The sequence below is a fragment of the Eublepharis macularius genome, chromosome 7, assembly GCF_028583425.1.
Source record: "Eublepharis macularius isolate TG4126 chromosome 7, MPM_Emac_v1.0, whole genome shotgun sequence".
Lineage (NCBI taxonomy): Eukaryota > Metazoa > Chordata > Lepidosauria > Squamata > Eublepharidae > Eublepharis > Eublepharis macularius.
This window is the reverse complement of record NC_072796.1, coordinates 143,702,516-143,725,993: the sequence shown is the minus strand read 5'-3', so window position 1 is coordinate 143,725,993 and position 23,478 is coordinate 143,702,516. Positions and strand designations below refer to the sequence as shown.

The 23,478-nt window shown below is 57.0% G+C and overlaps 2 protein-coding genes across 5 annotated transcripts; one reads left to right on the top strand and one right to left on the bottom strand.

Annotated features, from left to right (window-relative positions):
- The first annotated feature begins 2,218 nt into the window (after positions 1 to 2,218).
- Positions 2,219 to 8,048, top strand: LOC129334070 (cytochrome c1, heme protein, mitochondrial). The gene is made up of 7 exons (XM_054986006.1): positions 2,219 to 2,355; positions 3,993 to 4,186; positions 5,606 to 5,732; positions 5,975 to 6,132; positions 6,267 to 6,427; positions 6,537 to 6,637; positions 7,718 to 8,048. Exons 1-7 carry the CDS (start codon positions 2,260 to 2,262, stop codon positions 7,820 to 7,822), a joined length of 942 nt encoding a protein of 313 aa, XP_054841981.1. The 5' UTR covers positions 2,219 to 2,259; the 3' UTR covers positions 7,823 to 8,048.
- Positions 8,049 to 8,424: 376 nt separating this feature from the next.
- On the bottom strand, positions 8,425 to 23,161 carry SHARPIN (SHANK associated RH domain interactor). 4 transcript variants are annotated; one of them, XM_054984943.1, is made up of 15 exons: positions 22,925 to 23,161; positions 22,112 to 22,286; positions 21,286 to 21,402; positions 20,491 to 20,632; positions 20,235 to 20,325; positions 19,740 to 20,007; positions 19,507 to 19,634; positions 19,085 to 19,258; positions 12,484 to 12,644; positions 12,280 to 12,391; positions 11,841 to 12,020; positions 10,835 to 10,933; positions 10,389 to 10,532; positions 9,568 to 9,658; positions 8,928 to 9,015 (listed from the first exon to the last, which is right to left on the bottom strand). In XM_054984943.1, the coding sequence occupies exons 1-14, from the start codon at positions 23,129 to 23,131 to the stop codon at positions 9,584 to 9,586; spliced, it is 2,073 nt and encodes a 690-aa protein (XP_054840918.1). In that variant the 5' UTR covers positions 23,132 to 23,161; the 3' UTR covers positions 8,928 to 9,015; positions 9,568 to 9,583. The 4 variants fall into 4 exon arrangements, with proteins under 4 accessions (XP_054840916.1, XP_054840917.1, XP_054840918.1 ...); XM_054984944.1 differs by having other exon boundaries at positions 8,929 to 9,015; positions 9,558 to 9,658; XM_054984941.1 differs by lacking the exon at positions 9,568 to 9,658 and having other exon boundaries at positions 8,425 to 9,015.
- Between the last annotated feature and the right edge of the window lie 317 nt (positions 23,162 to 23,478).

The window sequence follows — 23,478 nt, the reverse complement described above, 5'->3', positions numbered from 1 at the left end:
GCACCTCTCCTCTGCCGCAGGGCTCCTTGGTTTAAGCAAGGGCTGTTGTAGCTGCACAGATTCCCCCCACCGTGGCCAGGCAGGCAGACTAAGCCCATAGATCTGGCGTAAGAATCCTTATCTTCAGTGACCCTGAGCCAGGAGCATTTCCATGGGGGGGCTTCTCTTTCCAGCACGTGGAAAAGCTTAATGGAGCCTCGTCTCCTGCTCACCACCTGCCAGAACCCCACAAGCGGACCAGACTGAGGCTCCGCAGTGCAGACCACTCGCTCTCCTCCAGAGACACTGGAGAAAAAATGTAACACCCAATAACTATATTTTTAGTAAGAATTTTTATCAAAAACTTTTTTCAAAATGCAAAGTGCTGATCATGTGCAGTTTCTCAAGTAATTATATTTACAAAAATATACACTCTAGATATCAATACATCAGTAAATCAGCATAGATAATGCAAACAGTCAATATTGAAGAACCACTAATTCATAAGTGTGTCATCTATTAATACAATTTTTCATTTCCATTTGCAGATGTTATTTTCATAAGAGTGACCATCAATCATGGAGACGAATCAGCTGAACGATGGTTGTTGTGGGTTTTCCGGGCTGTATTGCCGTGGTCTTGGCATTGTAGTTCCTGACGTTTCGCCACAGCTGTGGCTGGCATCTTCAGAGGTGTAGCACCAAAAGACAGAGATCTCTCAGTGTCAACTGAACGTTCCTTCAAACAGCTCTGATTCTTCGCCATGATTGATGGGCACTTTTATGAAAATAACATCGGCAAATGAAATATTATAATTATTAATAGATGACTCCTCACCAGTTGGACTCTATTATGAATTAATGGTTCTTCGATATTGACTGTTCTCATTATCTATGCTGGTTTACTGATGTATTGATATCTAGAGTGTATATTTTTGTAAATACATTACTTGAAAAACCACATGAACTGCACTTTGCGTTTTAAAAAAAAATTGATAAAAAATTCTTACTAAAAATTAATATAGTTGTTGGGTGTTACAGTTTCTTTCGGGAGTTTCTTAAGGATTTAGCCTTCTGTTTTCCGGAGGTGCCCCAGTCCAGTTTGTGTTTAGTCCGCTCCTCCAGAGATGGGCAGGGGATCCTTTCCCACAGAAAAGAACAAACTGACATGCAGTCGGCCTTTCTTGGAGAGGCAGCTGGGAAGAAAGAAGCTGCGATCTTGCAGAATCTCGAAGGGAAATGGCCTTCGGTCCAGGAGAAGCTTGCGTTGCGTGGCCAAGGGCTGCTCTCTCAGTAGCGTGCAGCACGTAATTGCGGTGTATTCCCACCGCGACGAAGAAGTTGCAGGGCCATGAAACTCAAGGCAGCCCAGGCCAGGGGAGAATTGCATGGAACTCTTCGTGGCAGTGCTTTCCCCCGTTTTGCCACCCAGGTCTCCAACAGCCCTGGTGGCGGAGCATCCCAGGTCAGGTATTGCAGCAAGTGAGGTCCTGGCTGTCCCCTGAGGAGGCCGATTCCTGTGCTTTGGCTGCAGAAGCATTAAGGCCGGGAAGAGAGTGTGGGGCAGGCTGGGTTCATGGGTGCTGCTGACTTCGTGCCCTGCTCGCTCCCAAAGGTGGCAGAGCAAATTCCAGAGAAGGGTCGAAAGCACTTGAGCGAGTGGCCGCAGCTTCCGCCAGCAATTAGGTTGGACCAGGGGCCACCACCACAAAGGCCTCGTCTCTTGTGCTCCGCTGCCCTCCAAGGAGGCCAAGCGCGACGGGGGCTCTTGGGGGTCTCCGGAGGGGAGGGGAGTCCTGCCTGGAAGGAAGGGAGAAGGGGGCAGCCAGCGGGGGGGAGGGGCCCCTGGATCAGGCCCCTCCCCACACACGCTCTGGACCAGCTGGAGCTGCCAAGCATTCTGGAGGTCTGGCATGGTTGCCCAGGAGAGGCTTGGGGAGGGTTGCCAGCTCCAGGCAGGGAAACTCCTGGATGTTTGGGGTCGAGCTGGGGGCAGGGAGCGGCCTCAGCGGGTCTAAGGCCACGCCCCCCTCCCCCGACGCTGCCGTTTTCTCCAGGGCGGCTGATCTCCGGCCTGGACGCCAGCTGTTGTCGTCATTCTTAGTACTGACGGTCCGCGTTCCTCGCTGAGATCCGGTTTTGCCCTTTAAAGGAATATAATGATCAGGATCCGGGAGATCTCCAGCCGCCGGCCCCGCCCCTTCCGTCCGGAAGGCCTCTCTGCCCGCCCCTTCCGCCGCGGCGCCTTCTGGGGCGTGGGGGGGGCCCGGTGCCCTCCAAGATGGCGGCGGCGGCGGTGGCATCGGCGGCGCGGAGCCTGGCGCGTGCCCGGGGGGGCCTCCTGCTGCCGCCCCCGCCCGGGGGCCCCTGCCGGCGGGTAAGAGGCGCCCGGGCCGCCCCGCGAGGCCCGCCTGTGGCCCAGGCCCGCCCCGGCCCCGCCCGCCCAAGGTCACCGCGCCCGCGGGGTCACAGGGCGGGCGGGCGAGGGACGGGGCGGCCCGCGCCCGGCGTGGCTCTGCGGCAGCCGAGGGAAGAGCCCGGCCACGCCGCTGCCCCGAGGGCCCCGGCCTGGCCCGGCCTTCCCTCCCTGCGCGGCGGCGGCTGCTCTGAGGGGCGCGGGCGGTCCGCTCAAGGGCGCGGAGGGCGGGGCTCCTACCTGAGGCGTCCGGGGAGCTCGGCCCGGCGGGGAGCGTGCGCAGCCTCCTCCTGGCCAGGGTTCCCAATCTCCTGGTGACGGCTGGAGACCTCCCGGAATTGCAACCCGTCTCCCGGCCACAGAGGAAATGGCGGACTCTGTGGCATTATATCCGCCTGAGACCCCTCCCTGCCCAGACTCCACCCCCAAAGTCTCCAGGAATTTCCCGGCCCAGAGCTGACAACCCTAGCAGTTGTCCAGGAGCCCGTGCCTTTGTGGAACCAGACCCTTTGTTTGCACGGCCCCTTCGGTCCATGCCAGGCTCTAAGAAAGTGCCACACCTGGTGGGGACTCATGCCATGCCCAGCTTTCTGGCCTCAGCCCAAAGCCTGCAGGAGTGCCTGCTCTGTCCCTGCCGCTTGCAGGCTCTTGGCCTAGCGCCCCCCCCCCCCCCCCCCGTGAGCTGGAGGCACCCTAACAGCACACTTCCCCATTCTGTGCAGCTTGACTATAGGCCACGGCTGGCAGGGGCGTATGCGTATGGGTCCTAGTCCCCCCATGCGCAGACCCCATTTGCTCTTTGGTTTCCTTCTTGGATGACGCTGGAAGGAATGAAAACAAGTTCCTTTTGCATGTGGTGGTGGGGTAGCTGCTGAGCACAGTGGGGAGGGGGCTGCAGAAGGAACACGCCCAGATCTGCCTGGCAGAGAGTTCGGCATCCTGGTGTGAAAGCTTATTCCATTGGAGCCTTTACAGGGAGATGACCCAGAGGGGTTTCCAGTAGGGTCTGGGTCCTAAGCAGGGTCCTTCTTTGAAACCTTTGACCCAAGGTGTTTCCGGGATCCTGCAGTGCAGGTGGCTAGGAAGATATTTACAGCCCAGTTGTGAGAGTGGGAGAAGATCAGCTGGAGAGGGTCTGAAAGGCTGTTGGTGCGCATTTGCCTCTTGAGTATTTGTCTGGGGAGTGTGGAGTGTGCTCATGTTGATGGATGCAACCAGAGGCCCACCTGACTAGGCAAAGCCTGTCCTGAGGCAGCTGCGAGGGCTCTTGCCCGGTTGTACTCATGATGGCCGTTGGCTGGTGCAAGGGTGAGGGAGGAGGGCATCTCTGTGGCTGGGCTCGGCTTTGGACGGTGGGCTCAGTGGTCTCTCTTTCCTTGTCTTGGGCTGCTCTCCACAGCAATCTCATCCTGGGCTTCCGGTTCTGATGGCAGGTGAGTGGGAGGTCTTTGTGGGGGAGGCTGCTGTTGACTCAGCTGCCTTAGCAAAGGCCCCACAGGATCCCGGAGCTATTTCCAGCCTCTTGTTTGGGATTAGCAGTACTGCCTCTCTCCATCACACCTTCCTCTGCATCTCATCCTGTTGTCTTTTCCTTCCAGGCTAACATGGCATCTCTGTCTAGCCTTAACCGGGGGAAGAAGGTGGCCCTGACCACACTGGGTGTGCTGACAGCAGGCGGAGCGGGGCTGGCCTTGGCCCTTCACACGGCCGTGAACGCAGGGGAGTTGGAGCTGCATCCCCCCGAGTACCCCTGGAGCCACGGAGGGATGCTGTCCGCCCTGGATCACAGCAGGTATGTGGGGCTGGGGGAGCTTTTGCCTTCTGCAGAGGGCTGTGCCAGAACATCGACCTGCCTCACCTGCAGTGGCCCCCTTCGCATGCAGCCTTGCTGTGGTTTCTTGGGTGAGGGCAGAACTCGCCTTTTCCCCAGTCTCATAGGCAGGGACTCTGGAGCTACCTTTGACTCCTCCCACCAGCAGGTAAAAGCCCAGCAGCCCCTCCCATCTCTTAGCACATCCACGGTCTGCCCTTTTCGTCCTGTCCTTGTCCTAGCGTGTGTTGCCTCTCCCCACAACTGCTGCCACCTCCCCCTGCTTTGTGTGTGTTTCTGTCGCCTTTTCCCCAAACCCCATATGGGTAACGAACGCCTCATTCTCTTGGATTACTATAGTTGTGTTGTCTTCGGCACTCTCTCTTTTAACCTTCATCTATAGTTGTTATAAGTCTTCACTATTTTCTGCCAGTAATGTGGTATCATCTGCATATTTCAAATTGTTAATATTCCTTCCACTAATTTTTACCCCACCTACTTCTAGATCTATTCTAGCTTTCCATATGATATACTCTGCATAGAGGTTGAACAAGTAGGGAGATAATATACATCCTTGTCTGACAACCATTCTGTTTCCCCATATTCTGTCCAGAGTACAGGTTGTGCATCAAAACAATCAGACATTGTGGCACCCCCATTTCTTTTAAGACTCTCCATAGCTTATCATGATCCACGCAGCCAAAAACTTTGCTATAATCTATAAAACACAGGCTGATTTTTTTCTGAAATTCCTTGGTATGTTCCATTAGCCATCATAAATTTGCAATGCCTTTTTTCTCAATCGAGCTTGAACATCTGGCATTTCTCGTCTTTGCTGTAGAATTTTGAGCATCACTTTGCTTGCATGGGAGATTAACGAGACAGTCCGATAGTCGCCGCCCTCCTTGGCGTCCCCTTTTGGGGGGATTGGAATGTAGACTGAGCGCTTCCAGTCGGTGGGCCATGGTTTTGTTTTCCATATTTGCTGCCATATTCTTGTTAAGATTCTGATGGACTCCCATTTCTATAGCTTGAAATAGCTCTATTGGCATTCCATTTACTCCAGGTATTTTGTTTCTCCCAATGGTTTTTGCTACAAAAGAAAATATTTCATTGGAGGTTTTTTTCCAGTGTTCCTCAAAACATCTCAGTTTTTCTGTCAAGTTGCAGGGGCAGGGGGAATAGGGGAAAAAACTCAAATTTTTCCCTGGGCCTTCATATGTCTTCTCTTCTCGTTATGGCTGTTGGTTGAGACCTAGACTATGTATGCTTCGCTTCTGTTGCAGAGGAAGAACCCTTTCACCTCAGCCCCCGGATGAGGCTGCCTTTTGCCTACTCTGTCCCAGTCTTGTTGGCCCAGGCGCCTCCTGTCTTGCTCATGGTTACTCTCTTTGCTTCCAGCGTCCGCCGTGGCTACGAGGTGTACAAGCAGGTATGTTCAGCTTGCCACAGCATGGACTACTTGGCCTTCCGCAACCTCATTGGAGTCTCTCACACAGAAGCTGAAGCCAAAGCCTTAGCCGAAGAGGTACGTGCTGCTTGGCCTTAGTTGGAATGGTTGGGACCAGCCCTCCTCGCCTGGCCTTGCTGCAGCCAGAAGTCATGGTCCTGCGCCCTCTGGGTTGGTGGGTCTCATTAGACCTCTAGCAGGGGAGAAGTGCAGGACGACGCGTGATGGGGAGTTAATGCCGCAGCCCATGGGAGGTGGAACATCTGGTTGCTCGGGGCTGGGGAAGCTCTAGTACTCAAGGTTGGCTCAATCCACTTTAGTTTGAGGTGCAGGATGGACCCGATGAAAATGGCGAGATGTTTATGCGTCCTGGGAAACTGTCTGATTACTTTCCGAAGCCTTACCCCAATCCTGAAGCGGCCAGGGCAGCTAATAATGGGGCCCTCCCCCCAGATCTCAGCTACATTGTCAATGCCAGGTAACGTGGACCGCAGAGGAGAAGCCTGTGTGCTGGGACTGGAGGGTTAGGGTTTCTGCCCATGGAAGGGACATCCAGTTGGGGATGTTGCTTCAGACAGAGAGATCAACGTTTCCCGCATTCTTCTGTTTCAGGCACGGCGGAGAGGACTACGTGTTCTCCCTTCTCACTGGCTACTGTGAGCCACCCACTGGGGTGACAATGCGGGAGGGACTGCACTACAACCCCTTCTTCCCCGGGCAGGCTATTGGCATGGCACCGCCCATCTACAATGAAATCCTGGAGTTTGAGGATGGTAAGGAAACGGGGGGTGGCCTCTCCTTGGGGCTGCAAGCAGGCTCAGGTGTGGGCCCTAGAGAGTTGTGCTCCTGCGCTGACCCTTGTGGTTCCCTGGCTCTCTGCAGGCACCCCGGCCACCATGTCACAGATAGCCAAGGATGTCTGTACCTTCTTGCGATGGGCTGCGGAGCCAGAACATGATCAGCGCAAGCGGATGGGCCTGAAGGTCAGTCTGTCTGGAAGGCACAGGGTCGGAAGAGGCCGGTCAATCGGCTGGGGGCAGCGGTCGAATACACGTCTCTTGACAAGCGTAGCTTGATAAGGCGGAGGATCCCAACCGGCCCCCAAACCGGTTCTGCTTTTTTTGGGAAACATCTGCCCTCCCGTAACCTGAACTCATCAGATCTATTCCTGCCCTCAGAGCAGCAGACGAGGAGGCTCGGCCTCCCTTCCTGGTGGCAGTTCTTGAAGCAAAGAGCATTGCCCCACCCTGCAGTCTTTCCCTTTTCAGGATAAAGGCATCCTGTTCCTTCAGCTTTTTCTCAGGGGATCGCGGCTTCCAAGACCCTCCCCCCCCCTTTGTTGCCCGCCTCTGAACAGAGCATGCGGAGGGGTTGCAGCCCCCAGCCAAGGCCGAGGCCATCCTTGCCTTGGAAGCTGACAGGCTCGACTTCTGGCTCCCTGTGGCCCTCAGTCCACGCACTCCTCTCCCCCCTTCTGCTAATTCTTCCATCGCTTACGGGAGGGTCCACAGTAGCCCATGATAATGTCTTAGCAAGATACCTCTACTTCCCTGGGGTGAACGCAACGTTGATACCTAGGAAGCTGCAAGCGCACATGTGGCAAATGAGGAGGAGCCCCACCAGTTGGCTTTTTAGAATTACTTGCCATGGTTTATGATCAGCCTGAACTAAAAACCACCTTACCGAACATATATCGATAGAATTTCCTCACTGCATAAAATACAGCCGGTAGTTCCTTCTCTACTGTTTGAGTAGAATTTTGTTCTAATGCATTAACAGTGAAATCCTAAGGAAAGTTACCCCCGTCTATGCCCATTGATTTCAATGGGGTTAGACTGCAGTAACTCTCCTTAGGATTTCACTGTAAGTGACCTTGAAATGTAGGGCACTGGCCTGTTCTCCTGAAGCAAACGTGGGTATAGATGCCCAGTTGGTTCAACCAGGGCAAACAACAGGAAGGGGGTGTGTGTCTTTTTCCTGGGTTTGAGGGCAAAGGCCTCGCTTGGTCCCTGTAGCAGACCCCTCCCCGAAATAGGGACTGACCCCTGTTCCCCCCTCTCCAGATGCTGATGATTGCAGGCCTGCTGATACCCCTCGTTTACTACTTGAAGCGGCACAAGTGGGCAGTCCTCAAGAGCAGGAAGATCGCCTACCGGCCGCCCAAGTGACCGGCCCAAGGGGGACCAGACCAGTCAATCTCTGCTGCCCGAGCGGCACGGCATCTGCCCCAGGAATGTATGCATGGGCAGGCAGGTGGACTGCTGCCCCTCACCAGTGCTTTTTCTGTTATTTAAAGTCTCTCCATCCATCCAGTCACCCATGAAGCCTTGGGAAGAGGACCCTGGGAGACAGGGGTGGCAGGCACCCAATAAACATATGTCTTCAACCAGAGAACAGTCACTGGCGTCTGTCCTGAAACACAGGAGGGGGCGGGCTGTGTGAGGGATCTGTGGGGGGGGGGCATACACCAGAGACCTAATAATAATAACAACATTCGATTTATATACTGCCCTTCAGGATGACTTAACACCCACTCAGAGCAGTTTACAAAGTATGCTATTATCCCTGCAACAATAATCACCCTGTGAGGTGGGTGGGGCTGAGAGAGCTGTGACTGACCTAAGGGCACACCCAGCTGGCTTCAAGTGGAGGAGGGCTCAAACCCGGTTCTCCAGCTTAGAGTCCCATGCTCTTAACCACTACACCAAACTGGCTCTCCCCTATGCATCCCCCCCACCCTTTTGGGGTCCTAGAAAGGAGCTCTAGCATATTCAGTGTTTATGCCTTTATTGAATAGGCCTTCTGCCTTTCTGTGCAGCCACGTACATCTTGAACCCTTTCCCGAGAGCGCTGCTGCCTTGGTGCCCAGCTGAACAGGTCCAGGGTGGGAGATGTCAGTCTCTTCGCTAAGACCTTGGCGTAAGACCAGGGTAGTGCAGAAAGGGGAGGGAGTGCCTAGAGAACTCGCCCCTTATTCCTGTTTATAGGATGCAATGCCTTCCCTCATGTAGGGGGTGCCACCCTTTGGAGGTAGATACAGGGAGTGTCAGTAAGTGGCGGGAAGGAAGGAGATCAGCCTCCCCCCCCCAGCCCTCTACAGATGGGGCATTTGTCACTACAGGGTTAAAAGTCCAGAGTGGGAGGGAGGGGCCTGTGCCCCCAGCAAAGGCCCACTTCAGCTCCTTGGCGCAGCCACGCACGGAGACTCGGGCGGGGGGGGGGGCTGCCTCTGTTGTGCTCCGTCTGGCTCAGGGCAGAGTCTCCTCCCTGCAGCGGGTGTTCAGTGGCAGTTCTGGCAGTTGGGGTGGCACCTCTGCCCATCTGCGTTGCACCGGCAGCCTCCACTGGTGTCACCAGGACCCTGCAGAAAAGGGGGAGGGAGCAGTCAGAGCTCGGCGGGTGGCAGCATGGCTGCCCTGCCCTTCGAAGAACTCGGCTTGGGCAGAGGAGAGAGCCGGCGAATCTCAGTTCCTGCATTTTAGTCTCCCGTTCTGTGTTGGGACCAACCAGAATGCCGCTACACGAGGCAAGCCTGCTGCTGCGTTCTCCAGCTCCCTTCAGCAGGCTGGATGTTAAAACAGAAGCTGCTTTCCAACGAAACGCAGCCCCCACCCATCACGGACCACCCGCGGCAGAGGTACAGCCTTGCCGCCCGCGAACCGCGACCTGCCTGCACTGAAGCCGCTGTAGCGTCTTATGCAAGACGCAGACAAAAGCCTGAAAGGTACCTCCCCTTCCTAACCTCCAGCCTGGAGAAGAGTTTTGGAGAACTTGACCAGCTGTTTACTGTGTTGTTATTTTGGTTGGCCTTGACTAGTATTAGTTCCCACTTTTCAAAAAGAACACCCAAAGAAGCTACCAGACATAAAGCATCCGAAGGAAATGCGAACATCAAAACCTAACCTGTAATTACCAAAACACTATCCCAGTCAAGTCTCTTTACAGGTCAGCAGGGAAGCCTCGCCGGAGAAGGCGTTTGTATTACCACCCGTCTGCCTCGCCGTCTGTGGTTTTAGAGAAGGGGAGGGTGACGTGCAGAACAAACTGGCATTTGGCATGCGACAAACCAAGCCCTTGCCCCGTGTGGGGTGAAACTGTTCTGGTTACGGTGCTTTGCAGGGCCCTGCCGCCTCTGATTCCGGAGCCTCAGCAGGCATCGGCTGTTCCCCTCCAAGCTTTCCTTTGCAATCCTGGCGGGGCCAGCGGCAACCAGCGTTCTGTGCTGGCACGTTTCTCTGAGCGACTTGGTCTTTTCCCAAGAGCTCCCCGCCCGGGGGATTCTGCTGTTTGCAAATGGCCTGTGCTGTGTGGTGCCAGTGGATTCAAAGACCTCTGGGGCTGGGGCTCAGTGGTTGAGCAACTGCTGGGCATGCAGAAGGCTCAGCCCCCCCCCCCCCAATTCAAGAGCAGGGAAAGCCTCAGGCGCTCAAACAGTCAAGACTGACTCCAAGAGACCGGGGGGGGGGGGGGCTGATAAGGCAGCTTCAGAGGCAGAGAAGGGAAGGAACAGTCATGGGCTGGAAATAAGAAATAAGAAAGGGGTGCAAAGCAGTCCCCAGTGGGTCAAAGCTTGGAAAGAGGCAGGCCCAGAGCCAGGGGGGCCAGGGGGCTTGTGGTGTTGGCCTATTCTTAGTGCAAACAACTTCGCCTTCTTCGGGAGGCTGGCGGTGATGCCTTGTCCCCAGTCTGTTGGCTGCCTGCTCCAGCTCCCCTCCCCCATTCCAGTGTGCTCACCCCTGGTCCCCAGCGTGGCCCTTTGGTCACCCAGCAGATCTCTGTCTGGCAGACGGGGCACCGGAGCCAGTCGCAGCCTCCCTTCTTCTGCACTGTAATGCGACACACGGGACAATGCATGGCCTCTCCCAGCTGCACCAGCATCTGAAACAGGGCGGGTGGGGGGTGGAGAAACAGGAAACGGATGCCAACCGCAAAGACCAGACGAGGCCAGGTCCCAGCGTGGCCTCTTCCACAGCCTTTCTCCAGGCCCCTGGTTCAGCAAAGCCCCTCTGCAGGCGGCCTGGGGAAGGAGCACATTTTGTGCAGGCCATGTCGCCTGCTGCTGCTGCTGAACTCCAGGCCCCGGAAGCCACAGTGGTCGCGAAGGGCAAAAACGGTGCGGGCAGCCCACTGAAAGGCGGCCTGCAGGGCCCAGAGCTGCCGCTCCTGTGCTTCCTCCTCACCTTGAGCATGTTGGTGGTCTCCCAGGCCGCAGCATCGTTCTGGGCCTGGAGCTGCAGCTTGTCCTGGTACTGCTTACAGTTCATACCCTCGTGAATGGCCTAGGGACAAGAAAAGGGGCCAAGGCGCTAGGCTGCCTTCCCATCCACAAGGAAGGGAGAGGGAATGCAGCCCCTTCAGTTACGGTGCAGGCGTCTCGTGCATTCAAAAAATGTTGCTCTCACCTGCAGCCTGGACGGGTCCAGCCCCTTCAGCTCTGCCACTGACGTCCACTATGCCTCAGTGACTGCAGGCGGTCATCGCCTGGCCTGCCTGCCCGAGAGCACAGCCCTAGAGCAGCCTGGGAGGCGAGGACACGGCGCTGCAGGTACTGCGAGCAAGGCAGCGCATCCCCCCGAGGAACCGGCGCCCCCCCCCAGCCCCCCGGGGCTGCTGAGAGCTGGCTGGCAGGGAGGAAGTCGGGAACGATGTCGCAGAGCTGGGGAAATGCAGACGGGGCAACCAAGACGATGCAGGGCTTGGGGCGCCTTTTCTGCGAGGAAAGGGGGCTCACAACAGGCTGGGAGGGGAGAACTTTTCCTTCCTTTCCCTCTCCCCTAACACAAGTTCTTGGGGCACACAGTGAAGTCAATGGGCAGCAGGGCCAGGGCAGACAAAAGGAAACGTGCGGCATTCACTGCCAGGGGACGTGACCCTGCCCACAGGCACAGAAGGCTTCAGGAGGAGGGAGGGCCGATCTACCGGTTGCTGAGGGACTCTCCCTATTCGGAGGCAGTGAAACCTCTGAAACGCAGCGCTAGGAAGAAAGGCCGGGGAGGCCTTGGCCTCAGTTTGGGCCCCCAGGGCAGGCCCTTTGACTGCTGGGGAAACAGGACATGGGACCAGATGGGCCGGATGCAGCAGGGCTCCTCCGGTGCAGAAGTTGGAAGACGAAAGGAGGGTCTTCACCGCTACCCTCCCCTGGCGCCCCCTCTCCATCCTGCCAAGGGCTGAGGCGGCCTGGCTCACCTTGCAGACCAGGCAGTTGAGTGCCCAGCAGATGGGGCAGCGGAAGTCATTGACGTCGTCCTCGTAGATGCACCAGCCCAGGCAGTCGGCCGTCTGGCAGTGGTAGCTGTTCTGGGCGCGGCTCTCCGCCACGGCCAGCCTTCGCTCCAGGAAGCGCTCGTACTCCTCCTGCGACACCAGCTGCAGAAACAGGGGAGCTGCTTCAGAGCCCGGGGCCCGGAAGGGCCAGGCAGCCAGGGGCTGGGGGGCTGCGACTGCCACGTCCGAAGGGGCAGCAGCCTCTTGCCGCGAGCACCTCCTCCATTCTGTACAAAGAGGAATGCTGTGGAAATCCTCACGCCTCGCCGCCATCCCAAGCTGGCCCAGGAAAGAAGACCACTCCGTGACATCGCCAGCTACTTGTCACGGATGCTGCTGCCCTACCGGGCCATCCACTCACCGCCCGGATCTCTCGGTCCTGGAGCTGGCTGCTGCAGGCGTAGGCATCGTCCCTGAAGGGGCAGGCCACTTGGGGCTCCTTGCTGCAGTTGATCAGCTGCCGCAGGCAGGCCCTGGCGGACGACGGGACACGTGGTCAGACACAGACCTTCCTGCCCTTCTATCCCTGCCCTTCCTCTCTCCCCAGGCAGCAGGCGCAGATTACCTGCAGAAGCTGTGCAGGCATTCGCGCAGCAGCACCCCCTCACCCGGCTCCACGTCAAGGTAGCAGATGCGGCACTCCGTCGCCTCCTGGGTGGGGACCAGGGCCTCTTCGTCCAGCTGGCGCAGCTGCAGGAAGTTCTGCTGCCGCTCCTGCTCCAGGACCTGTGCGGAAGGAGACAAGGCCAGAGGCTTTCCCAGCAGCCCCAAGATGAATGGGCCTTCAAGGGGGCCTCAGCCTGGCCGGACCGCGCTGGCAGGAGGTGGGCCAGGAGCCCTTAGACACGCAAGGAAGGCTCAGCAGCCCTACCTTCAAACCTTTGGCAAGCAGGAGCCGCCTGCCTGCCTGCCTGCCTGCCTGAAGGAAGAACGAAGGACCGAGGGCCAGGAAGGAGGGAGGGGCTGGCTGGGAGTGGCCGTCAGTCCTCGTGCTCAGAAGGCAAACGGCTACAGGTGTCCGAGATCCAGCTCCTGCCCTTTGAGTCCAAGGCAGCACTGCACAAGGAGGCAACCGCTCCCTCCCCCCGGACTTGCCAGCAACCTTCAGGGGCTGATTCCCCCCCCCACCCCTTGGAAATTCAGCCATAGCCGTCGGGTGAGAAGATAGTCAAGAGTCCAGTAGCACCTTTAAGACTAACCCACTTTATTGCAGAATAAGCTTTCGAGAACCACAGCTCTCTTCGTCACATGCAATGTAATCATGGCCACATGATTACATTGAGAATTTTGTTCATACGCCGTATTTGTTCAGCCAGGCCGAGACGGGGTGCCTCAGGGCACGACCCAGGTTTGTGCTGGTGCACCGGCAGCCCGAGGAGGAGGAAAGACAGGCAGTAGGCTGGAGCCCAGAGGCAAGCCCGGCCAGCTCAGAGGAGCCACAGGAGCAGGGGCAGCCGCCAGCCCATTCCCCCCCCCCTTCCAAGAAGCCACCAGCTCAAGCTGTTCAAACAACTGAGATTCCCAGCGCGGCACGGCCTGCAAGCTGACCAGGGGATCTCGGCTCAAAGCGGAGGAGGGAAAGCCAAGAACCCTGAGCTTTTCAGAGGAATGAGATGGACAAGCCCCAAAGCCGGAACTTGCTAGGCACAAGACGTGAGTGGGCAGGTCTGCAAAGACGGGAAGGGGCCCTGTAGACTGGCAGAGGAGGGCTGCTGCCTACCTGCCCAGCACTGTAGACCCAGGAGCCGGCCCCGCACGCTCCGCTGCTTGAACCAATTCCCTCCAGTCCTTAAATCCCATCTTTCCACCCCCTTTCCCTGCTCGCCCCTCCTCCCCACCCCACCAGCCTAAGTCTCAGCTAATTAATGGGTTTCTCTACAGTGTTGTGTAGTGGCTGGAGTGTCAGGGTCACATCTGGGAGACCCAGGGTTCGAATCCTCATTCTGCCATGAAAAATGACTGGGCGGCGGGTGGGGGGGGGGTGCTTTGGGCCCACCAATCTCTCCGCCTGACCTCCTTCGCAGGGTCGTGGTTGTGAAGATAAAATGGCGGAAGGGAGAACAACGCTGTGAGCTACTCTGAAGGGTCCCCATTGAGGAGAAAAGTGTGGCGCCAGAGGGGCCGAGCGCCCGGCTTGCAGCAAGGAGACCCCCCCCCCCCCGCGTCCCAGAGGCCTCCGAGCAATGCCAGCCCTGCCTTCAGAAGCAGTAGTGTCCTCAGATGGGGGGGGGGCTGCCTGCTCTCCTTTGGGCTCTGCTGCCCTGGGAGCAGAAGAGGCACAAACTGGAGTCCCATCACCCCACCACCACCACCCCCTGGGAGACCCCAGCCTGCCCTGAGCGTAGCTGCGGACAATGGTAAAATGTGTGACCAGGGGAGGCTTACGGCTGCCACTCAAGCGGCCCCATTCTCTTGCTCTCTCTCTCCCCCCCACCCCGCTCATTGTCAGACCCACCACTCTGGGCCTTCCCCACGCCACCCGGAGGGGACAGGAAGGTCACGCCACCAGCAGCGGAAGACTCTGCCCGAGGAGAGCAGGAGGCCAAGAGTGGGGGACAATTCAGGGTACCGCTTTTTACTTGCCAGACGGCCACCCCCGTTGGCTGAAGCCACAGCAAAGAAATACCTCCTCTCACATGACCGCCCCCCCCCCGCAACCCGACATTTGCTTTATCTGCCTATTTCCTGACTGGGACATTAACAGCTGCTCGAGAAAGGGGTTTTCTAGAGGCGGCCCTGCAATGACTCACAGAGCGGGAAGCTCAGGAGACCCCCCGGGCTCGGTCTGCCACCACTATCCGCCTCCCACATCATAATAGCTCCCCCCACTCGGAGGCAAGGGAGCCGCCTCGATTTTCACCACCTGCAGCTGTCTTGTGTTTCAGGAAGAGGAATCCGGGGTCAGCTGAACAGGTACTGAGAGCAGCAGCCGCCAGTCCAGATGCCGTGTGTCCCTGCTGCCAATTCTCACGGGCTGCAATCCCCAGGGAAGTCCTCCAGCAGGCAGAGCCTCCGAAAGCACACCAGCCCCCCCTCCCTTCAGCTTCCCAGCCCCCCTGCCTGAGGAAGCCACTGCACAGCTTGTAAAAATTCAAAGGCACTGTGGCTTGAGGTGGTCAAGGGCCAAGTGGCAGCAGAGAAGCAAAAAGGGATTCCTTTCATGGGGAAGGGGCCCAGGGTGGGGGCCAAACGCGTTGACGCCTCCTGCGGAGGGAAATCAGCCTGGCTCCTGCACAGAGAAGTCCTGCCTCGCCAAGCTCAGAGCTCTCTGAACAGGGAAGCAAGCAGGCGGGTAAGGAGGACCCGGTAGGCACCCTATTCTTGGACTTCTTTTGAGAAGGTCCCTCACCAAAGACTCCAGGGTAAGTGAGCAGTCATGAGATAGAAGGGAGGGGGGTCCCCTTACAGATTAAGAATGAGTTAAATGACATGAAACAGAGAACAGGACAGAATGCCCCACTGAGGCGATCCTGCTTTGGTCACATCAGGAGAAGGCGCTTTGGAAAAGGCAGGAAAGCTAGGAGAAGAGGGAGAGGCGCTGACTCGACTAAGGGCGCCCCCGCCTGCAACGCCTGAGCAAGGCTGTCAAGGGTAGGATATTCTGGAGGCTGCGAAATTCACAGGGGCTGCCATACATCAGAAGTGACCTGATGGCAAGATGCACACGGAGAAAGCAGGAATGGACGGACACACCTTGCGAGGGGGGGGGGCACACAACGTAGCTGAAAGGTAACAACGCAGGACGGACAACACGAAGTGCTCTTTCACACAATGAATAGTTTAACTGCAGAATTCACTCCGAGCGAACTCCACAAAACTTAGCTTTAAGAAGGGTTAGAGAAAGAGAAGTCCAACAGTGGCTACTTGATGTGGTAACTAAGGAGAACCTCCATATTCAGCTGCAGTAAACCTCCGACACCGCCCCCCCCCCCCCCAGTGCCAGGAGGCAAGCCCTCAGGGGAAAGCCTTGGCCTCTGTGGCCCTGTTTGTTGGCCCTCCAGAGCAACCAGTCTGAAGCAGGGAGCTCCCACAGATGGATCACAGCTCGGATGCCGCGGAGATCTTCTGCTAGAAAGGCCAGTCCCGGGCCTGGTGGGTGGTCTCCAGCACAGCCAGGAATTATCAGAGAGATGATCACAAATGGGGGGCGCTCAGGGAATGCAGGCCAACGGGCTGGGGCAAGAAGGCCTTGGGGTTGCCCTCCCTCCTAACAGCGAGGAAAGCCAAGCACCAGGACACACTCGTCCTTCTGACCCAGCCTCTCCTCCCCGCCATAAATTAAAGCAGCTCCGACACCAGGGTGGCCTTTCTGGCACACAGGAATCATTTAATAGAACAAGGGACTCATTCTCCAAATATACAGATACTTTACACAAACAAAACCCGTCTGGAAAGGGCACTTGAAACTTCCATGTCAGACTCATCACAGTATTCACAGTGCAAGGCCAGCTGCTCCCAGCACGCACTGCTCCACGTTGCTGCCCCCGATGGATTACAGCGACATGAGGGAGGAGGCCACCCCAGTAGGCCGAGGGTCTCACCTGCTCCCATGCCTGCTGGTTGCATCTGGGCAGACTCGCACACGGCCACCCCGGCTGGATACCCAAAGGCCCAGACCGGTCCCCTGAGAAGCCAGCAACTCCCTGGCCCCGGCCATCTCCGAGAACGCCACGCACGGGAGCCTCTCTCCCCAGCAGCTTCAGCGGCAAGTTTAAAAGGCAGTGGCTGGCCTGAAGTTCAGCCAGTGCCCTGCAGTGATGGCTGCTGTTGCTGCTCAGCAGCTGAGAAGGCACACGAGGAGGGGGAGAAACAGGGAAGGAGGCTGCCAGCCCCAACCGCCAGCAGAGCAAAACCAGCCCCAAGGATGGCTCCTGCCAAGAAGCCTCTGCTCGAAACAACAGCCACACCCAGAGAAAGCAGAGAGAGGGCATGTGCTAGCAGGACAGGTTGCAATGCCATGGCCAGGCAGCACATATTTCTCAAAGGGCCAGAGGGAAGGAACCCGCTTCATGGGTCACCTAAGCACAGACAGCAGGCACGCAGCGGATCCTTCATGTGGACTGGAAGAAGACAGAGGTGGAGGGCCTGCGCTTCATAACACAGGGTCAGACTCCTCCAAGAGCACTGCACAGACCCGCCAAATCTACGCCCGGGAAAAGGTCCTCTGCCCAGGACCCAAACTAGACTCTTTTATGTCCCAGATGCAGCCCTCCTGCACAAGGAAGTTTGGGTCTGCAGGACTACTCAAAACACAGGCACTGCAGAAGAGAGCAGACAGGCCTGAACGGGGGCGGTGGGGGTGTCACAGCAAGGCCCCTGTGCCACTAGGAGCATCGCTGTTCAGAGGCTCACCATGGTCATGCAAGCCGCTTAGGACACAACGAGCCCTTCTGCTCTCAAACGTGCCTCTTCTGCAGCATCCCTCAAACTTGCCCCCGCCCCAGCTTGACTGATCCAAGAAGATCCCCAGGCCCAGCGGCCAACAGAAACATTGAACGGCTTATTCTCAGAAGCAAAATGAGGAACAAGAGAGCCAAGCTAAGCTCCTCTCTGCCTGTGGTTCAATCTGTGCCTGGCTTGTCTCAACAGCCGTGGCTGCAAACTTCTCCAAAGAGGTCCTATGGGCTAAACCAACTCAAGGCCCAACTGCAAAACAGGAGCGCCACTCAGGGCTCCGGGTTACAGCTAGGAGAACTCCGAGGAAAGGTGGATGAAGTCATCCAGGGACCCAAGACCGTGGGCAGAGGGCAGAACTGTACCGTCTTCTCTCCTTCCATTTTCCTGCCACAAGAGAAAAAAGAAAGAAGAGAAGAGAGTCATTGGGCGCCAGACCTCCCCTGCAGCCCAAGGGGAAAAATGGAAAAATTCAGAAGAAAATGGTCTCCCCGGTCTGACCCACAGAAGACTTTCCCCTCCAATTTTCCAACAGAAAAATCTGAAATTTTGGCAAGCATTAAAAAAACCAATAAAACATTGCCATTTCTGAAATGAACTACGTTTTTTTAAAAAAACAAGGTTTTATTCAAAATGTGTAGTATGAAGATTGTTATATAAGAATCTCTCTTGTTATCATTAGATGAAAGAACGTATTTACACACGACTATAGTATACATAAGAATTATATATATTTGTGTCTAATTTTGTCTATGACATGCTGTGTAGATAATAAAATATTCATTTCTTAAACTCAACATCCAAATATGCTAATCCTGTCACTGCATGACTGTCCAAAAAAACATTCTTTCCTGCAGTTTGTTATATATCTTCAAAATATCCCCCCCCCCGACTTCTCAGAAGGCACAACGTTAAGACGCGTTTGCTAAGAGAGCACAAAGTGCAGCAGTTTGCAGCTCGCCCTCTTTAGCAATAGGTGTGCTCGCAATTTTGCTTATACAGACCACATCTGTACTTTTAAATTCCATACATATTTGAAACAATAGTTTTATATACTAAATCCAATGATGTATCTTATGTTAAAGCAGTAAAATAAATTTTGTCTCAATTAGATGGCATGGCACACGTTTCCCAACACATTCATCCAACCCCTCAAAACCTACAGAAATGTTACGCCTCTAAGCTCAACAGACGACTCCTTCACTAGGACTGGGTTTTGCCTCGGCCTCCCCAAAGGGCCGGCCACCCCAGCCAAGCTAGTGGTGCTAGTATGGCACCACTAAAGAGCTGAGCCATGGGCATCAGTCTCAGCGTCATCCCCATGGGGTCCCTCCCAGGCCCTTCCGTGCCATTGCTGGAGAGAGGTCCAAAGGGAGCCCCCCCCCCCACCATGGCTTAGCAATACCTACCAGAAACGATGGAGGAGGGGGAGGGAGCAAGGAGCTCCTCTCCCTGAACGTCTTTTTTCTTGCATTTTCCCCTCCCTTCCCAATCAATACTGACTGGAAGATGCTCACAAACCACCCTTGATAATCGTAGAGTAAGACACACAAGCCAACAGAGGTGGGGATTAGGTCACAAATATGAAGACCAGAAGCACAAGACAGCCAGTGCCAAACGAGGTTCAGCCAGGCCTCCTCAAAACATTGAACCCGTCATGAGAGCTGGGGTGGGGGGCAGGGGGGGGGGGAGACCGTGGAGATTCCCTCAGACAAGCAGCAACAGAAATTCCCACACAGGCTTTTGGGCAGACGGAAGATCAGCCTGCTTACCTGCTGGTACTGCAAGATCCCCTCCCTCTCCTGCTGCATCCGCCACAGCTCCACTTCATCTGGTCTGTAGCTACCGGGAACAACGTAGCTGGCCGGCCGGTCAGTGCTGCACATTTCACAGCCAGGGCGGGTGGGCTTGTTGATGAATGTGCAAGTTGGACAAGGCCAGCCAGCCTGTAAGAGGAGAGAAGGAAGCTGACAATGGGACTACAGCTCAACCGCTGCCCCGTGCCCTGGAGACACGCCCCCCCCCACTTTGCCCACCAGAAGACGTGGCTCTATGCAAGCACCACGGAAGAAGACTCCCTTGAGAGGCGCAAAACAGGAAAGAGGGCCATGTTCCAGGGAGCCCTCCCTCTTGGAGGAGCATTTCCCCTGGAGCAAGGCAAGAGATTGCATATGGTAGCAAAGGTAGTACCTACCTGGATGGGGGAAGAGGGGCCAACATCTGCGGCCGGAGGTGCCCGAGAATGGCTGGGAGGGCTGGTGAGCTGCAGAGCGCTTAGTCCCTCCTCAATGCCCGTCTTCTTGCTACCATGTGACACGCCAGCTGGCAAGAAGGGCGCCAGGGAGAAGAAGGTGTTACCTCCTTGCAAGGAAGACAGAGGATGCAGGCAAGCTGTGCCCTCCGCTAAGGAAGCGCCAGGCCACCCACCTGCTTTTGGCAGAGTGCTGGACAAAGGTCGCCCAGCACTGGAGCCGTCCGACAGTGGCGAAGGGGCTGGCTGCAGCACCACCCAGTCCGTGTCCTCTTTGTAGCGCTGCTCTGAGAGATTGGCTGCTTTTGCTGAGAGCAGGTAGAGGAAGGCTGTGTCTCCATCCTTGCGGATCCCATAGGAGCCCACAGTTCGGTCATCCACGCAGAGGCACTGGCCAATAATCCAGCGCTGAACGCTGGGGTGGAACCCATAATCCTGAAAGACCTTGGAAAGGACGGAAAGTGGAGGCACCATGAGTGCCAGGGAAGCCCCCAAGTTGTCAGCCCCTCTTTTACTACACAACAAAGCCCTCAGGCCCCTTCCCTTTAAGGACGCTTGCCAGGCAGAGACTATCCTTCTGGAGACTTATTGCGGTGGGAAACAGAAAGAACAGGTTTTCACGAGGTCCTCTTTCTGCCTCCCTGTCCTAGAGCTCCCTGGACCCCCAATACCTTCTGTCTGAGAGCTGCAATTGTGGTATACGTGTGGACCCGGAGGGTGATGTTGGCTGAGCACGTGGCATCTTCCACGCCCACCTTCATGCTACAAGGAAGAAACGCAGCAAGTGAGACAGCAAGGGGGAAAGGAGGCACACCGTTGAGACAGTCCCACCACAAATCATAAGCTATCATCAAGGCCATGCTTGCTCCCTTCCCTTCCCCTCCTTCTCCAGAAGCGTTGCTGTACACACGTGCACACACACACTACCTGATCTCACTCGCAGGGTAGCAGGACTCTTTGGGCAGAATACGCAGAGCAGTCTGCTGCCGAGCCAGTGCAGTGGCACATCGTACGGCCTCTTCCTGATCCCCAAGCTCAATAGCCATGGAAAGCTGGAATGCCAGGTCTTCTAAGGAGAGGAGGACACAAAATCCTGCAGGAGCTGGCCACCCTTCTGTCCCATCTAGAATGGACAAGCTGCCATGCCCACCTCGGAGGACAGTTTCAGATACCTACAGCACTCTGTTCCCCTCCCACCCTGAAGAACTGGCTGAAATGAAGAATTCTGCAGGTTTGCCATTACTACGCATTGGTGAGTTCCCCAGGGCAATTTCTACAAACCGAAAGGAAATTGCTTGCTTTTATAACAATGCAACTGTTAAAATCACGTTCCTTGCTCACTTCCCTTGACACTGGTCAACAATCTTTCAATGAATCCACCGCTGCTTGCAAGCACCAGTTGCCTGACCCTGAGCGGGCAGAAGCCAGTTTCCAACTCACTGGTGCCTCCTTCCCCAAGGGCTGGGTAATCTTTGTAGCCAAGGAAGCAAGTCTAATGAGCTGAGCAAGCCAAAGCCAAGCAAAGGAGAGAGCCCACTTCCTTCTAGTAGGACCTGGGCAACATTTCCAGGCTGCACCATTGAGGTTGTTCTTCCTCTTTCCTAGTAAGCTTTCTCAGAGTTCGTTCTCTAAAGCTACTTGCCAGCTATGAGGTTTGGAGAGAGCCAGGTGCTGACTCCTTGAGCCTCCAACTGAGCCCTCCCAGCCTAGCTGGCCACCAACCTTTCCTAGCCAGCTCCGAGGGCAGACAGGCCTCAGGCTCCAAAACAGGCAGAGAGTTCGTAGCAGCTGAAAGATGGACAGGAGACCGGCCTGTCACCAACTGGGGGACCTCAGTAGCTGCAGGAGAGAAAGGAGAAGAATTTCAGAGGAGGAGAACACTGCTCCTTGGGCTGATCAGCAGGTCGCCTCAACCAGTTCAGAGCTGCCAAGAAAGCAGGGGGGCCTGAAATCTCAGTCCAGGAGAATGATCAACGCAGAATGCAACAGAATGCATTCCTGGGAAGTGCTTCCTCCCCAATAGAACTGGCATCCTGAAACACTGCCCTGGAGAACCAACACACCTCTACACAGGGAGGACAGCAATGGTCTTTGCTGATGGGCACTCTCTGTGAGGGGCAGCAGTTTACAGAAGGGTGCGGGATCTGGAAGCAGCTCTTCCTTTCAATATTTGAGAAGTGCCTCTGCACCCAACCCCCTGTGGAGGCACTGGGCGCTGCCAGCAAGTCTCCGTGGAGGTTTTGTAGGGCCAGAGACTTGGCACACTGCCACGCATCAGGCTGGCCAAACTTCACATACTGCCAGGAATGATGTACCTCTGCCTTGTACAGCCCAAAGTCCCTCATGGGGCTAAAGAAGACATGGCCCATGAATCCCCTTAGTGTTCCAAAGGGGCTGCATCACGTCACACGGAAGGTGCAAGCCTCTTGCTTCTTGGTCACAAAAGCAAACCCAACAAAAAGAAGCTTTGCATGAAGAGACAGCAGCCAGCCCACCGCAAAGGAGCCCCTCTCTGGGAAGCAGAGACCGTGGCTTCTTGCTGGCTGACCTTTCTGGACCTCCCGAAGGCAGCTGCTGACGACCGCCCACCACTTCTGTGCCTCGTGCTCATCCTCGAAATGGAAGACGATGGGGTCATCTGGGCGGGCCAAGACTTTCAGCTCGTGACAGGTGGGCGTCTTCACTTCATAGGCAATCTCCTTGAGGCTGTACTCCACCAGGCTCTGGGGCAGAAGAGGGTCGCTCAGAGGTGCGCAGGGCAAGCTGCTCCTATCCCAACACAGCAGCCTCTTTGGTCCAGCTGCTCCCCAACAAGCTACCCAAAGGGGCCGCACCAGTCCCACCGGCCAGCAGCACCCGCGCCAGGGCTGCGAGGCCCACCAGCTGCACCGAGCAAAATAACCCCACAGGCTGAGAGTGCCCGGCTCGAGCTCCCTGCAGGGGAAGCAGGAAGGCGCTGCCGCCGCCTTGGGGCTGCGCCCTTCCCCGGATCTCCAGCTGCCAGAGGAAGCGGCGGCGCCCCCTTATCTTTTCCGGCCCTGCTATCTGCGCGCAGCATCTCGGCCAGGCGCAGAAAGGCCTGAAGCTCCTGGGCAGGGGCGGAAACGCCAACGGGTGGCGGGCGGAGAGCAGGAAAGGCAGCGCCAACGGTGCGCGCAGGGCGGGAAGCGCGCAAGGGACGCCTCGGACGGGGCAGGCAGCGACGGGGCAGGCGGGCCGCAGGACCGGGCAGCGCGAAGGCCACGACGGCTGCCGACCGCCAGAGCTTCGGCCGAGGAAGGGCCGCGGCTGCCCCCCTGCCCCCCCCCCAGCGCCTGCGCCTGCGCCTGCGCAATCGGCCCGGCCCGCCGCGCCCCCTCACCGGTTCGGGCCCCGAGTCCGGGCCGCCCCTCAGGCCGAGGCGGAAGCGGTCCGGGCCCGGCGCGGCGCTGAGCTGCAGCCGGAGGAGGCGCCGCCCGACGCGGCCCAGGAGCGGCAGCGGGGAGGGCCGCGGCACCCAGGCCCGCGCCGCCGCCAACAGCAGGCCCGCCGCGGAGCCGCCCGATCCCGCCGCCGCCGCTGCCGCCATCGCCCCTCCAGCCCCGCCGGCCGGAATCGGAAGAAGCGCGCCCCCTTCCGCCGCCCGTGACAGGAAGTCCCGCCCCTGCCGGAAGGGCGGGGCACGTCCCACCTGTTTCCTGCGTTCGCAGGAACCCTCCGCCGAGGCCGCGGCTGCCCGGAAGGGGGCGGGGATGGGCCTAGTTAAGCGGTGAACGGCCCTCTAGAACAACAACAACAACAACAACAACAACAACAACACTGCTTTCATACGGCTTCTCTCGAGACAGATGAGTGCCCGCTCAGAGCAGTACAGTCAATGTTATTTTTATCCCCACCATACGGCTGGGCCTAGAGGAGTGGCTGCTTCAAGGCCAC

Excerpts from the sequence above, each read along its gene's own strand:
- LOC129334070 (XM_054986006.1), top strand. The coding sequence starts at position 2,260 with ATGGCGGCGGCGGCGGTGGCATCGGCGGCGCGGAGCCTGGCGCGTGCC. Across the intron at positions 5,733-5,974 it reads CCAAAGCCTTAGCCGAAGAG|TTTGAGGTGCAGGATGGACC; the intron begins GTACGTGCTGCT and ends AATCCACTTTAG. Across the intron at positions 6,428-6,536 it reads AATCCTGGAGTTTGAGGATG|GCACCCCGGCCACCATGTCA; the intron begins GTAAGGAAACGG and ends GGCTCTCTGCAG.
- SHARPIN (XM_054984941.1), bottom strand. The coding sequence starts at position 23,131 with ATGGCGGCAGCGGCGGCGGCGGGATCGGGCGGCTCCGCGGCGGGCCTG. Across the intron at positions 20,008-20,234 it reads TTGCAGCTCTCAGACAGAAG|GTCTTTCAGGATTATGGGTT; the intron begins GTATTGGGGGTC and ends GTCCTTTCCAAG. Across the intron at positions 19,635-19,739 it reads CAGCACTCTGCCAAAAGCAG|CTGGCGTGTCACATGGTAGC; the intron begins GTGGGTGGCCTG and ends CCTTCTTGCCAG.